This window comes from Dasypus novemcinctus, chromosome 1, assembly GCF_030445035.2.
Source record: "Dasypus novemcinctus isolate mDasNov1 chromosome 1, mDasNov1.1.hap2, whole genome shotgun sequence".
In the NCBI taxonomy this organism is placed as follows: Eukaryota; Metazoa; Chordata; class Mammalia; order Cingulata; family Dasypodidae; genus Dasypus; species Dasypus novemcinctus.
In genome coordinates, this window is record NC_080673.1 from 183305053 (window position 1) to 183322100 (window position 17048).

At 39.4% G+C, this 17048-nt stretch overlaps 1 protein-coding gene across 1 annotated transcript in view; it reads right to left on the minus strand.

Annotated features, from left to right (window-relative positions):
• Positions 1-17048, minus strand: part of ANAPC4 (anaphase promoting complex subunit 4) — a 40962-nt gene that overhangs the window by 5578 nt on the left and 18336 nt on the right. The window contains exons 17-21 of the mRNA XM_058300200.2: positions 12868-12923; positions 10541-10587; positions 9598-9654; positions 9214-9270; positions 2439-2532 (exon numbers count right to left, since the gene is read on the minus strand). Of these exons, the coding sequence (XP_058156183.1) occupies positions 2439-2532; positions 9214-9270; positions 9598-9654; positions 10541-10587; positions 12868-12923 (311 nt within the window). The remainder of the gene's footprint in view (positions 1-2438; positions 2533-9213; positions 9271-9597; positions 9655-10540; positions 10588-12867; positions 12924-17048) is intronic.

Genomic DNA, 17048 nt, shown 5'->3' on the forward strand with positions numbered 1-17048 from the left:
TACTACCAGCTCACTAAAAACGACCACACTGATTGAAAGCTTAGTCCTAGCAACTTATTAGTCTTTATTCTACTTCTCTCACCAAAATCCCATGGTATATTTCTGTTGACTGTATGAAAGGAATGATTTGGGAACCCTATGACACATAATGAAATAAAGTTCATTCTTCTCTATTCTTGCCACAATAGAACAAGAGCAGTCCAGTCCCTTCTGGAAGAATATGACACTAAAAATAAAAATGGGACAAAAAACTATGTAAATAAGCTTTTACATTTGAAAAGGCTGCTTTATCAGTAAAAAGTAATGTAAAATTTAGCATTTACTGACCACCTACCACACTAGGTTATTTCTATTTCTCACAACAATGTTACAAAGAAAGCATAATACTCTCCAATTTACAGATGTAAAAAATTAGGCTTAGGGGGGTTAGGCAATTGCCCAGGGTAAAAGTGACCAGATCTATGAATCAAACCCAAGTCTGACTCCAAAGCATCCCCTCTTCCACTGAGCTCTGAAGGCCTCTCTTACATAAAGCATCTCATGTCCCAGCCTGCAGGATAAAATGAATTTTAATCACGTTAACATTTTCAGCTCACATGGGGAACAGATTCTATAATATGAAGGAAACCCCCACAAATATATTGCTAATACCTACTGTTAGCTTACTATGTGCCAAGCACTACTCTAAGGGTTTTAGCTAGCTTAATGTATTTCACCTTCACAACAACTTTTTGAGGAAGACACTACTTACCTCATTATACAGATGAGAAAACTAGGGCACAGAGAGGTTAGGCAAATGGCCTGTCATAGAGCAAGATTCCAACCCAGGCAGTCAGCTTCTAGAGCCCCCTTTCTCACCCACTGCATGATACTAACTCTCTAATGCACTCTAGTAAAGTGCATATATCAAGTATTTAGCACTTGATTTTTGCACTTACTCTTTGGACATCCTGTTTAAATACACTAAAAGAAATGAGTCCCTGTATCTTTCTTCTCCCTCTATCAACCTGCACCAATGCATCTCTCTAGAGATATCTTTTTTTTTTAAAGATTTATTTATTTATTTTCTCCCCTACCCCCCCACCCCGGCTGTCTGTTCTCTGTGTCTATTTGCCTTTGTCTACTTTGTCTGCTTCTGTTGTTGTCAGAGGCATGGGAATCTGTGTTTCTTTTTGTTGTGTCATCTTGTTGTGTCAGCTCTCTGTGTGTGCGGCACCATTCCTGGGCAGGCTGCACTTTCTTTCGCGCTGGGCAGCTCTCCTTATGGGTAGCACTCCTTGCACGTGGGGCTCCCCTATGTGGGGGACACCCCTGTGTAGCAGGGCACTCCTTGCGCGCATCAGCACTGCGCATGGGCCAGCTCCACACGGGTCAAGGAGGCCCGGGGTTTGAACCGCAGACCTTCCATGTGGTAGACGGATGCCCTAACCACTGGGCCAAGTCCGCTGCCTCTAGCGATCTTAAATAAGACACTGAAGGAATACAAAATAGGTCCTCCTCTGAAAAGTAATTTGGACTTTTAGGGTTAAAACAAAAGAGCCATAAGCAAAGTTCTGGGCCTCAAAGAATTCCCTCCCTCCCTCACTCAACCAAATCAAAGTGGCAGAAATTACTACAGAGTCGTTAAAAACTTAGGCTTCGAAGTTGGTAAAATCCTAGCCCCAACATTTACTAGCCTTTGCAATCTTGGGCCTTCTCTGACCTTCAGTTTCCTCATTAGTAAAATGGGGATTACAAACCTTACATAGGTTGTTGTGAGGATTGAAAGCGGTAATATATGTGTGTGGTACAGAATAAAAACTCCATAAATGCTAGCTATTAAACCCCAAGGAGGCAAGAAATTGCTAATTTGTGGTCAGATTTACTGTTTAAGAAAACAAAGAAATATATGGTTTGAAAATATTTTCATCTAAAATGCTTAAAAGTTTTGACATATTCAGTTAGTTGCTGCTAATTTTTTGTTGCATCCTCTTAATGCTGATAAAGTCTTACTATGGTAACATTTTAATTTAAGGGCCTGGAGAATTAAAGGCAAAGAAAACACAAAAAAAGAACTAAAACCTCAAGAGAATCCAGATAAACCTCATTATGCTTTTAGGAATTAAAAATTTAAATTGACAAAACAGACTTCTCTCCCTAGGAGGCTTTATAGCTTTTCCCCTTATTTTTCATAAGGTACAAAGACAACAATATTAGAATACTTAAGAGTAAGCAATCTTACTACATCACAGTTAATTTCAGAATTTTTTTATCCATTTCTATCCATCATGGTGAATCATACATTATTTGTTATTTTGCTGTTTCGCTAGGCACACAAAAAATAAGCATAAATAACTTAGATAAATATTTGGCAAGTATTCAGCAAAACTGTTAGCTACAAAAGACCAGGTCTCGAGTAAATTCAAATATGGCTAAAGTCTACTTAGTACATGAAATACCTTTAAGGTGGCTACTATTTTGAAGAAAGTCATACCACTGGTTTCCCTCCGTGTTAGGGGGTGACACAAGATCATCATCTTCATCTTTCAAGTACTAGAAACAAAGAATTAAAAATAAGCAAACCAAAAGAACTGGGCTCCAAAAAATGCTTATATTTAATATTTTTCTATTTATTGTGTTGTTCTAATTTACTGCCAAGTCCTTTGAAAGTACATTAGTACCACTCTAAGTGAGGTGACCAAAATGTGCTTAATGCCAAGCAACTAAACAAACTAGGAACTACTGAGGGATTAGAAAGCTGTATTAGAGACTGTAAAGTGAGTTTAAATTTTGTGCTCCATATCCTTGAAGCATATTTTAATTTTATATATGTAAGTTATAAATTAGTTTTACAAGTTTCAACTGTCAATATACTCTAAGGTCTGTGGATCCCCCAGGAGTCCCCAAAATACTTTCAGGGATTCATGAAGTCAGTATAATTTTAAAATAATACTAAGATGTTATTTGATTTTTTTCACTGTGTTGACAGTTGTACTGATAGAGCAAAAGACTGGTGGGAAAAATTGTTGCTGCCTTTATAAGAGTCGAGGTAGTGATCAAAGCCATACTAGTAATCACTGCACTCTTAACGACCACATACTCATAGTTTCACTGATCTTTGATAAAGCTGTTTAAATTATTAGTTTTATTAAATCTCAACTCAAGGACAAATCTTTTTCATATTCTCTGTGACAGAAATGGCAAATACAGATAAAACTCTTGCTGCACACCAAAGTAAGACCAATACCTTTAGGAAAAGTACTTAAATTTTTTGGTTGCAAGTTAAGCTAGGCAGTTTCTTTTATTTTCAAATGGAATTCCATTTTCACTTGAAAGAACAACTAACAAACTATGATTATTCACACACTGATATTTGGCAGACATTTTCCCAAAACCAAAATGAGCCTATCACTTTAAGTAAAACAACTGACAATATTTGTTGCAAATGATAAAATTTAAACTTTAAAAGCAAAATCAGAATTTTGGGAAACCTGTATCTGCCACTGTGTGTTTAACAGCTTTTCAGTACTCAAAAGACTTTTCTGATGAGATTGGTAGTGATATTAATGAAATATAACTTATGAACACTGTATGATGAAAGGTTTCAGCATTTGGCAGATCCGCATAATTCTGTGAACCAGTATTTTCCAAAAGACCAATGACTGATTTTACAAAATCATATATGGGTAAAGGATCCACTCAAAGTGTAGGGTGGATCAATGGATTTTAATATAATAGAAAATGAAAAATCCAGTGATATACTTTCAAAAAAAATTTATTGAAGCATATCACGCATACATGAACATACATAAACAGTAAGTGTATAGTAATAGTTGTGAACTTACAAAACAAACATACACAACATCATACAGGGCTCTCATACCTCATCCTACACCAATACCTTACATTGTTGTTAAATATTTTTAACGTGATTAAAGAGCATCCTCAATATATTACTACTAACCAAAGTATTTTCCCCCAACCCACCCTATTATTACTTTTAATTACTTATACATGAACATACATAAATAATAAGTATATAGTACAAGTTGTGAACTTACAAAGCAAACATGTAAACATCATACAGGGGCCCCATACATCAATCCTCCACCAACCTTGCATTGCTGTGAGATAGTTGTTACAAATTATGAAAGAATATTATCAAAATCTTACTACTAATTATAGTTTTTATCTTACATTTGGTGTATTTTTCTCCCAATCCACCCTATTATTTTTTAAATATATTTTTATGACAGAAGTTATAAAAGTACAAAACAATCATGCACATGTGAAGAATTCCCAAACAACAACCCTCAATCAACATCCCACACCATGGTGGAACATTTGTTAAAGATTATGAGATAATATCATGCAATTATTACCAGGTCCATGGTGTACACTTGGCACACATTTTCCATACTTCCCCAATATCAACACAGTACTTCTTTTGTATAGATGCAAAAATATTACATTATTACTGCTAACCACAGTCCACTGGTCACTCCAGTTGTACTTTTGCCATGCTTTTCCACATTCCCACCACCCTACAGTAGGGACGTACATTTGCTCTAGCTCACAAAGACACTCTTACATTTGTACCATCAACCAAAATTTTCATCTACCTCTGGGTTTACTGTGCTATTCAGTCCCTAGATTATTCTCTAGCATTCTGTCAAACGGCATTTACATCCCTAGACTACCATTTTCAGTCACATTTCTATTTAAAAAACCAGCTGTTACTCACTATAATGTGTTCCCATCAACTCTACATTTCCACACTTTTATAGTAAAGTTAATTAAAACTGCTACATATGTTAAACATCAGTAGTCCATCTCAGTCCTCCTCTTATCTCTTTTAGGAACCCACCACCTACCACCAGGTCTTGAAGATATTTTCCTATGTTTTCTTCTAGAAGCTTTATGGTTCTTGCTTTTATGTTTAATTTTTAAATTCATTTTGAATTAATTCTTGGATAAGGTGTGAGACAGGGGTCCTCTTTCCTTCTTTTGGCTATACATATCCAGTTCTCTGAGCACCATTTGTTGACTGGACTGTTCTGCCCAACAAGGGTAGGCTTGACAGGCTAGTCAAAAATCACTTGACCATGCATGTGAGGGTCTGTTTCTGAACCATCAGTGTGGTTCCACTGGTCTATGTGTCTGTATTTATGCCAGTACCATGCTGTTTTTACCACTGTAGCTAGGTAATGTGATTTAATGTCGGGAAATGAGAGTTTTCCAAATTTGCTTTTCCTTTTTAAGATGTAATCATGTTTTCCATTTATTTAAAAAATGCTGGTAGAATTTTTATCGGGATTGCATTGAATCTGTGTATCAATTTGAGTAAAACTGACATTTTAATGATATTTAGTCTTTCAATCTCCAAGAGCATGGAATGTTCTTCCAATTATTTAGGACTTTTTTCTTTCAGCATTGAGTTGCAGTTTTCTGACTACAAATGCTTTACATCATTGGTTAAGTTTATTCCTGAATATTTGGGTTTTATCTGCCATATTTTATTTTCACCACTCTTAGTTACTTTCATTGATATAATCCTCATTTCTAGACTCTTCCAGGCCTCTTTCTCATGTCTTTTTCAGGTTGTAGCATACCCTTTAGTTTGTCCTGCAAATCCAGTCTCTCAGTTACAAATTCTCTCAGTTTCTGTTTATCTGTCAATATTCTAAACTCACCCTAATTTTTGAAAGACAGTCTTGCCACATATAAGATTCTTGACTAGAAGTTCTTCTCTTGCAGTATCTTAAATATATCATACCAATGTCTTCTTGCCTCCATGGTTTCTGGTGAGAAAGCGGCACTTAACCTTACTGGGTATCCCTTAGGTTACGCATTGCTTTTCTCTTGCTGCTCTCAGAATTCTTTGGCATTTGACATTCTGATTACTTTGTGTCTCAGAGTTGATCTATTCAGATTTTTTCGGATGGGAGTACATTGTGTTTCTTGGGCATGAATATCTATGTCCTTCAATAGGGTTGGGAAATTTTCTACCATTATTTCTTCAAATATTCCTTCTGCCCCTTTTCCCTTCTCTTCTCCTTCTGGGACACCCATGACATGCATGTTTGCACATCTCTTGCAGTCATTTGATTTTCTGAGACTTTGTTTAATTTTTTCCATTCTTTTCTTCATCTGTTCTCTTGTATGTTCACTTTCAGAGGCCATTTCTTCAAGCTCACCAATCCTTCTGCCTCCTCAAATCTGCTATTATATGATTCCAATGTGTTTTTTATTCTATTTATTGTGCCTTTCATTCCCATAAGATCTATATTCTTTTTCTTTTTCTTTTTTTTTTAAGTTCAATGCTTAAATCTAGACTCTGTAAAACAGTACTGGGAAACTTGAAAAGCCTAGGATAAAGACGGGGAGTTTACTGTCTTTCGTTGAAACTGCACCACATCAGGCACATTTTCTTCAGATCCTCCACATTGCTGCACGATCTGGTTACCTGCAGGGGGCGTAGGGTGGGGATGAGACCCTCCCACCACTGAGGCTTCCACACCACCTGAGCAGAGCAGGTGGCCCCCTCCACCCAGGAAGGGCCTGTCCCGTCCCCAGTGGGGAGTTAGGAGCCAAGTGACAGCAGTGAGAAAGCAAGCGGTGGCCCCCTCAGGTGTGGTGCCAGGGGCTCCCCCAGAACCAGGGGACGCGATGTGAAGGAGGGGTGCAACACAAGGGGCAAGCAGGAGGCACGGGACGCAAAGGTGTGGGGTCAGGGAGTAGCATGCCAAGTCAGCACCCCTGGGAGCCTGATTCTTCCTCACAGTCTCCGCCACCGCCCTGCTTGGGCCCTGTGACACAACACCTCGTCGCCCTCTACCTGCCCAGGCCCCGAAGGTGTGCACTCATCTGGTGGCAGATGTCTGCCAGACGCCCAAGTCTTGCCACCACCATCAGCCTGCATGACCACTGGCTCCTCAAGATCTATTTTCTAAGTATGCTTTCAAATTCTTTCTGTTCATCCAATGTCTTAATATCCTTAATCTCTTCAAACATCTCACTGAATTTATTAAGGGGATTTGTTTGAATATCTATGATTAGTTGTCTCAACTCCTTTAAGTCATCTGGAGGCTTATCTTGTTCCTTTAACTGGGCCATATCTTTCTGTTTCTTGGTGTGGGTTGTAATTTTTTGTTGGTGTTTTGGCATCTGGCTTACTAGAATATTTATTATGAGGGCAGTTACTCTCTTTAGTTTAGAGCTTCCTGCCCTTTCTCCCTCGCTGGTTGTGCAGTAGGAGCCAAGGATGTAGTTGTTGCTGTAAGCTGTGGAGGCTCAAGCTGCCCTAATTGCCCCAGGGACTGATGAAACTTCTCCCAACTTTCTCCTTTACCAGGAGTAGGGACAGAATCACAGCTGTGTGGAATAATCCAAGTCATGTAGGCCTATGCTGTCATTGCCCAAAGACTGATGAAGCTTCACGCCCTTTCTCCCCTGCCTGGGGCAGGAATGGAGCTACTGGGGTGAGCAGCAATCTATGTAGAGCAGGTCCAAGATGATTGCAGTTGCCCCAGTAGACTTACAATTATTCATTCTGTGCCTGCCAAACGTACCTGCAGTTATCTGGGTAGGATGGTGCAGGGCCCACCAACTTTCTCCCTGCCAGAGGTGGGGCTGAAGCCTAGGCTAGGGATACAGGCCGATCTCGGTGAAAGAAACTTGTCTCTACTGTCACTTTGATTTTCAGTCAGCCTGGCTTCCCCTCATGGTGGGGGTAGATTTAAATGGCTGCTACCAGCCTCTTTATGACTTGGACAGGTTTAAACTTTAGCTGTTCTTAGGGTTATACTTTACCCAGCTGCATTTACCAATCAGTAGCTGAAATCAGTGGCCAATCATCTCTTCCTCCCATTTCTGGGAAATGGAGCTTCCAATTCCAGCCACAGAATAGCTGCTGGGGTGGCTTGCACTGCCAAAGGAGGATGATCACCGGCCTCTGAGGCATGGCCTGTAGTGTCCTGGAGAGGCTGAGGCATGTCTCCCCAGCCTCCTCCCTGCCAGAGGTGGGGCTGGGGCTTATGCTAGAGCTGCAGTCTGGTCTGGATGGAAAAAGCTGGTCCTTCCCAGCACTGTGATTTTCAGTCTGCCCCGCTTCCCCTCGTGCCAGGTGTGGAGTTAAGATGGCGGCTACCAGCCTCCTTCTGACTTGGAGAGGTTCAAACTTTAGCTGTTCTTGGGATTATACTTGAGCCCACCAAATGTACTAATCAGCAGCTGAAGCTGGTGCCCAACCGTCTCTTCTTCCCCCATTTATGGGAAGTGGAGCTTCCAATTCCAGCCATGGAGTAACTCCCGAGGCGACCTGTGCCTCCAGTGAAGGACAGGCATCGGCCTCCATGGCATGGAGTGCTCTACTTACAAATCTTCTCTGCAGATGAGCAGTCTCCTTCTTCCAGTCCTTCAAGGATGTTGTAGGATGTTCTTCTGGTCTCCTGGAGCCCCCAAACTGGTGCTTTAGATAGCCTTGGGTATTTACTAACTATCCCGCAGCAGGAGCTGACTCTAGGAGCTCCTTACTCTGTCACCATCTTGCTGGTTGTCCACTGATACACTTTTTGATAATACTTTACAACTAACTTTTAAGAACCTATCACTTGTCAGAATTTGGTGTAGTAACCAAGGCTTCCCACAATTATCGGAAGCGCTATTAAAATACTCCTCCCTTCTCCACCAACACATTTCTGTGAGGTCAATTTTCTTTACACACATTAACCCAAACAACATACCACATATGATTGAATCCAGAAGTAGATATGAGAATACAGCTGTCTTCTATTAAGTGGGACATCAAACAATGACACACTTTAGTAAATTTATTTTGTTTTGTAAAATGTAGCTGTTTTTCATTAAAAATAGTTCTGTTTTCATGTAATGGTAATTGGGTTTACTGTTATTTGTAAATGAATTAAGAAATCAACATTTTTTATTGTTCAATTTCTAATATATATTAATATCTACCATTGATAAATGGAACCCACATAAATAAGAACTCTTTGGAATCATCAATAATTAAAAATGTAAAGGGGTTCTGAGACCCACAAATTTAAATCCTGCTGCTCTTTGGTTAATTTTTGTTGAGGGGGCAGGGCTTCTATATAACTTGGCATGGTATCCCTCTAAACTTTGGATAATAAAGATTAACACTTCTAAAGTTTTAAAGTTAGTTCTTAAAAATAAAAAAAATAATAATAACTAAGTTCAATCCAAAGACCATACCTGACCAACTTTTTCAACATTAAAGTATTTGCCTTTTCGGTTATAAAGGTCTGGAGCCTAGAAAGAATAAACATAGTTTAATTCTTAAGTCAACTCACAAACAAAAAAGAAAAAACTTTAACTTTAAATTAAAAACTGTATTTTTTAAGATAGGTGTTAGTAGCAGATACTCTTTACTTTTTTGGATTGTAAGACATGCAAACAAAAGTTCAAATTAAAGCCTTTAAATTAATAAACATTGCCATTAATTAGTTCAATAATTTAAAAAACATAATTGCTAAGGATGGTTATTAAGTTCAATTAAGGTTGATTATTTCTTACCATTACCCCGGTTTATCAGTTACTTTCAGAAAAAACAGCATTATAAACATGCCAATTTCCTACCTCATTGAAATGTTCAGTAAGAAAGTCAGCAACAAATGTGATATCTTTTTGAGTCATCTATCAAAAACAAGCAAAAAGAAAAAATCAAGATAAAAGAAATCTTCCCAATAAAAGAAATACGAAGTAATAATGAATGTGACTTTTTTTTTAATCCCCCTCCACCGAGGCTTATTGCGTGCTGTCTGCTCTCTGTGTCCATTTGCCGTGTGTTCTTCTGTGTCTGTACTTATTTATTTCCCCTCCTCCCTTGCCGCTTGCTTGCTGTCTGCAGATCTCTTAGTCATCCAGTTCACAAAGCCTCATTTTAGTACTCGCCATTTTCTCAGTCTCAAAATTACAGAATCTACCTGAATGAGACAATTTGAGGGGCTGAGGAGGAGCATGCCACAGGAGTCAAGTAGCAATTTTGCTCTGGTCTGTACGTACTAACTCCCTGGAAAGAGACTACATTCCACTGCTGCCACTTGTCACAATCCTTACGGTCAGAAGGAAACTCTTGCTCATGAGACATTAACACAGGTACTATATCTAAGCACTAGATTTTCAACATAAATAAAAATACACCTAAAATTTTAGAAAGTACATTATAGACTATGAAACCATATAGCAGGGGTTCTTAACAAGGGGTCTGTGAGCTTGAATTGAAATTCAAAAAGATATTATTTTTGTGGGGATGTGTTGGTGTGGGTGTGATATATTTATTAAGTAATGCACAGTATAGTGTGGACTTAGTAAAGGGTCCATGGTTTTCACCTGACTGGCAAAGGGGTCCATGGAACAAAGAAGGTTAAGAACCCCTGCCTTACAGAAAGGCTAAGATATGTCTAATATTTATGGGTCTGACAACCTGTCAAGTAATCTATTACTTGCTTAAGAGTACCAAAATAATCACCAAACTTGAGCTGAATCAGAGTAGTATCAGCACATGAGGAAAATATATTACCTTATTTAGCTCAGGAAGCACATGGTCTTCTGTCATTCTCAACATTGCTGGAAATACAGAGTTAAGACATTCTTTAAAGAAAACTACAAATAAAATTGTAATTATAAATGCATTTCCAAAGACTAAAGATTTAGTTTCACTCAAGACTAAACCTTCGATTTGAAACAGCACCTAATAGGGTAAGATATTTGTAATATTTTTACTTTCTCCAAGGAAAACTTATTTTTCTTTTGAAAACTCAAGGGTAAAGAGCCTAAATTTGATTTTTCAGGTTTAAAACTGTTAGCCTAACCATTCTAGACTATTCTTTCTTTTTCTCCTTAAATTCAAGAAGCTGCCACTCCAGACAAATTTATCTGCTGTCCTGTGCTAAGATTTTGTGTACATGGGTTTTTCCTTCAAACCTACTGATGTTTCCTCCCTTAAAATATGCAAGTGATTTTTTCCCAAAGCCTCAGAATACCGAGAGAGGTTTACCTCACTTAGGCTTTTTTTTCCCTACGCAGACATCTGCACTGATCTTTATGTGTATACACACACTTACATATATGCGAATTTCCATATTTTTCTTTAATATCTATGGTTGACTCTTTCCTTTCATAGGGTTGTCTTCATCAGTAGTTTTTGTATGCTGTCCATCTGGGTCAGGAATAAGTATGCTGCATGTCCTTCTGCAGTGCTGGAATATGCTTCTTTATAGTGTCAGTAAGAAGCATGTTGGACATACTTCTGCTAATGCAGACTATTTTAAAACTGTTTCTAATTAATTTGAATATCTAGCTTATCTCAAAAACCTGCCATAATCCAGTTCAACTCCTCCATTCATCTATCTAAGAAATATTTATCGAGTATACTACAGGTGCTAGGAATACAGTAATATGAAGGAAAAAAGTTACTGCCCTCATAGAGGTTACATTTTACAAAAGAGAAAACCAAGGCTATACAGCTAACATTTGGCAAAGTTGGAATTGCAATTAGGTCTCCAATTCTCCAATTCAGTATCCATTCCACAATGCCATCCTCTAACAAAAGCATGAACAGTATTTTGTTTCTCTTCTAATTCTGCTTCTTATTACAGTTAGGACATTCAAATAAGAATATTAAGAATATTAAGAATAGAAGCTGCCTAAATTACCTCCAATAATTGTAAGTAAAACAAAACTACTTCTTCTGTAAAGGAAAATGATTTCTAAGGTCTCATTCAGTTGTGATATTGCAAGACTCTTTGCTGTAATTAACAACTCTCAAATAGGCTGGCCTAATAAACACTCTGGCTCCCCATTCTGGCTAGTGCTGGTAGTTTTGAAAAAATCGAAAATGTTCAAATATCAACATTTGTAGATCACATCAAGTTTTTAAGCAAAAGCAATTATATTAGGTCAATAAACATGAAGTTTGCTTTTATAACATGAAAACTGAAAACATGGCTATTTACTGAAAGGATATTAACACATTACAGGGAATTTATCGTTCATTTCACTCATTAAAATTTTAACAAATATGGAAAAAATGCTACTTAAAACTGAATCTTGCCTATGTTGGAGGAAAATGAATTCTAGATTATTTCAAGGATATTAACAGGTCACAAAAACAGCAGTGAAAATGGACTTAAATAAAAGATGCACACACCAAAAAGTGATTAAAACATGTGATACAACCTTTCAATAAACACTTAACTACTCACCCCAGTGCAAAGGCGCTATGGAGACACAAGCAATCTATCGGTCTAGGCCCTCGCCCACAGTAGCCTGTGCTCTACCCAGCTGGAACATCACAGTCCCATGTGCTGGCCACTAGCCACATCTGGCCACTGGGCACTTCAACTATGCCTAGTATGACTTTGGAACTCAGTTTATAATTTTATTTACTTTTAATTAATTTAAATTTTGACAGCCACATGTGCCTAGTGGCTACTCTACTGGGCAATGTTGAGCTAGAGACAGAAGACCAAAGTTTAAAACAGTAGATAAGCCACTCAAGAGCAGAGGCTTATTTTTTCCCTTTTAAATCTAACAGGGCTCACCACATAGCAGGGATTCAAAGATATTTAATCCACAGAGACATTACAAGGTAGAAAAGGATGAACTATCAGTGAGTGATGGAGGCAATAAGTACTACAAGATAGCTTCAATATATCTGCAGGGAGGTAGGGATAGGTTGATAACTGCTAAAGCTGGTGAAGGGTACAGGGAGTTCATCACACTATTCTCTCAACTTTTATAGGTATTTGAAATTTTACTAGAGCAACTGAACCATTCTAAGATGATACTCCCACCGGTTTTTAAAAGGTGTTAGAATAACAGAAATGTCTCATTCCATTAACTTACCCACATACAGCCACCGAAAAAATGCTTTGAAGTTTTTCATGCTACTATCTATAACTCTAAAAAGATAAAAATAGAAGGAATCAGAAAACAAAATTATTGTGTGAGATTTATGTATCACTGCTCAATTGTCATGGAATGTAAGAATCCTCACTTTTATATTTTATCCTATCTGGATGACCTTTAAACCTTTAGAATAGCAGTTTTTACAAAATCAAACACACACCTAAAAATAAAATTTTGAAAGAGCAAATCCTGATTCTTTTAAAAAATACAGCAAATAACTCAGATTCTAACTGGTTATAACAGCCTTGCCACAAATTGCGTAATATTCTTTCCTAGCATTCAGTAAAGTGTGAAATCCTTTTCTAACTTTGCAAATAAAAGATATCAGGAAAACAACATTTTCAGCATTTGCAGTTTTTAAAAAAATGCTCACTGGTCAGTAAGGAAAAATAAACCATCAACCCAAACAGAAAACCACTATTATAAATTTGTACTATGTCACTACCACTGACATTAAAGAACATTATTTTTGGAAGTTGACTTTTGATCCTTACAATAGCTAATGAGATCTCAAAAACTAAATTTCCCTGGGCAAAGGTACTCCCCAAAATTAGTCTTACAAATGGAAGTCATCTTCATTTTGATGAAACGTTCTCTGAATATAGAGATGCATAAAATTTTTTTAAATCTCTTTAAGGTCACATCTAAAGATATTTATTCTAAGCAAATAATATCTGCCCTCTTCATTACTAAATCTCAAAACCCTGTCCAAACATGAAGTCTTACAATACTACTGGAGAGGCAGGTCGGTACCATTAACCTTTCTGAACAGAGTAGAACACTTGAAAGAAAACAGTGACATCTCTTATGTTACCAAGCAATATGGTCAAAACTCCCTTGCAGTAAAAATGAAAAAACAAAAACAAAAACTCATCACTTTACGAGTTTACCTGAATACTAATTTGGCATACATAAACTCTATTTAAATATTTTCGCCATATTTATCACTACCTTCCTATTTTTTTTTTTTTAAAGGTACCAAAGATTGAACCCAGGACTTCATACATGGGAAGCAGGCGCTCAACCACTGAGCTACATCCACTCCCCACCAGCACTCATCTTTTAAAATAAACTTTATGGAGGTGCAATTTACATAAAATTAAAGGTACCCATTGCAAGTATGTAATTTGAAGAACTTTGATGAGTTTATACAGACATGTAGCCACCACCACAATCAAGTCAGAGACCATTTCCATTGGCCTGAGAAATTCCTTTGAGTCCTTTCTCTTGATCCTCCACCCTTACCCATGCAACATTAAAATTCTCTCTGCTTCATTTCCTCCATTTGTAACCTACAATAATAATGCTATAAACTGTAACAATAATGCTATAGTCTACTTAGCTCAAAGGAATGGGAAAGTAAACTATCTTTCATTCATATTCAAAGGTGTTCATAAAGAGCTTAATAGTTTATATTTACTCGGTGAATCAAAACATAACTCAACATATGGGACAAGTAATCTCATTTCTCTTCTGAATATAGTGTCTATAGTCTCCACCTTCCAAGATTCCCTTAAAATGACAGTGGATGGGGAAGGGGGGCATGTGTATAAACCCATGATAACAACAGAGAAAGGAGAAATGAGATGAAAATAAATTTCAGAAATGCCAAGAGTCAAGGGAGGTCTGGAAACTGACAGAGCTCAGCGGAGGAAGTCATCTGCCAGAAGGTGGACAGAGGGCAGGAAGGAGCCGCCACCCTGGAGAACCCCAGGAATGCTCAGATCTTAGAATGTCAAGTTCAACAGAGGCACTAAGATGATGTGTGGGCTGGAGATAAGGGGAAAACTAAATATGAATAAACAGGAAAGCATCAGAGCATCTCAAGAAAGCCTGTAATTGAAATGTCTCATAGATATATATTTTTGAATAAAGATGGTGTTGTTGGAAAAAAAAAAGCCTGTAACAAGAGAACAAGATAAACAGAAAAGTGGTCCATGAAGCAAAGATAATTCAGGGCGTAAGAGAGATCTTAAAAATACCTAATTAATATCCTCAGAGATACTGGAGAAGAGTTACATCCACAAAACAAGGGCACAGCATTGGCAAGACAGTAAAGAAACAAAAAAAAGCTTTTTGAAATTAAATGACTGGATTGCCATAATAGAAAATTCAATAGGTGGTTCGGTCAGTTCATTAATATTGTCTTCCACCTTAACTTTGGTAGACTGAGTTATGTATCCCCACCACCAAAAAAAAAAACCATGTTCTTAATTTTAATCTGCCTTCTTGTGGGTGTGAACCAGTTGTAAAAAGGACCTCTGGAAATGTTATTTTAAAACATGGCTCATTTGGGGAACGCGTGTAGCTCAGTGGTTGAGTACCTGCTTCCCAAGCCTGAAGTCCCAGGTTCAATTTCTGGGAGCTCCTTAAAAAATAAAAAAGGCTGATTGAATGAGTAATCCAGATTACTGGAGGCCCCTAAGGAGGCCACAGCAAGGAGCAGGAAGTCAGTGGGAACCCAGAAGAGAACGGACAGGACAAGGACCCCAAGGACTGCACAAGCCAACATGAGGAGCACACTGCCAACCCCAGGAGGAAAAAAGCCGCCTACCCTCAAAACTGCCAGCCAATAAATTCTTGTTGTTGAAGCCAAAGACAGTTTGTTGTTATTTGTCAAACTGAGGCGCTACCTTAATTACTTATCCCTAAATTCACAGCCCAGATCTTATCATTACCAACTTCAACTTTCCCAAATCTCATTTGCAGGTATCCCACTTTCTGTATTTCCAGCATCCTCTCTCCAGCAACCTGGCATTCGCCCCACTGGAACATGCTGAGTGTGGATTCTACCACCCTCTAACTTTCTCTCACAAACTCCCTCCCATGTCCTCACTTCTGTCAACCAGATCAGACTCCAGGTTCTCTGTTTTAATCAGACCCTTGCTTCAACTCACATGCCCCTCTCTGGTTTCGTTACACTTGCCAAGCCCAGGACATCTAACTGTTGAGCCCCTGCAGCAGACCCTGACTGGAGAAACCCACACAGCCATGCTGGCTGCTCTCATCGTTAACACCCCCATGGGCACTCACCGTGGGCCCCCAGCTCTGCTGGCAACCCTGCTGTGTGCTGCGGGTCCCTTCTCTCTCCCTCTCACTCTAAACCTCCATCACCTCCTCCCCAACCTTACTTTCAGCTGATGACAGACTATTTCCTATTTCATTAACATATAAAAAATATTTAGAAGTGAACACCTGCAAATTAATTCCAGAATCTTGGGAAACGGACTTTGGCCCAGTGGTTAGGGCGTCCGTCTACCATATGGGAGGTCCACGGTTCAAACCCCGGGCCTCCTTGACCCGTGTGGAGCTGGCCATGTGCAGTGCTGATGCGCGCAAGGAGTGCCCTGTCACGCAAGGGTGTCCCCCGCGTGGAGGAGCCCCACGCGCAAGGAGTGTGCCCGTGAGGAAGCCGCCCAGCGTGAAAAGAAAGTGCAGCCTGCCGAGGAATGGCGCTGCCCACACTTCCCGTGCCGCTGACGACAACAGAAGCGGACAAAGAAACAAGACGCAGCAAATAGACACCAAGAACAGACAACCAGGGGAGGGGGGAAATTAAATAAATAAATCTTTAAAAAAAAAAAAAAAATTCCAGAATCTTCACACGCACACACACACACACACACACGCGTGCCAGTCTTCCCCTTTTCAGTAAATGTCAAGTCTAAAACTCATTTATTTCTGTGGTCACCGCTCGGGCTGAAGTGTGGTTTGCTGGCCTGGTGGGGGAGCAGCCGCGGCAGGCCAAGCCGCTGCCCCCATAATAGGGTGGCTGGTCGGACTCACTGCCACCCCTGACGGGAGCTCGGCATGGGCGCAGAGTGCCCTCGGGTCTCCCCTTCTCGGCAGCCATGCTTCCGCGGCCGCCCCTCCTCCCGGATGGCGCCACACGATGCCTTGTGGGGCGGCACCCTTCTTCTTCTTTCTCCCTGCGCAGGCGCAGGGCGGAAAAATCCAGTCTGCCCTTTTCCCCTCCCCCGACAGCAGCAACAGCCAGGCGTGGGCAGAAAAATCCAGTCTGCCCTTTTCCCTCCCCCCGACAGCAGCAACAGCCAGGCGTGGGCGGGAAACTCAAGTCTGCCCTCTACCCCAGCAACAGCAGCCACCAATCACTAAAC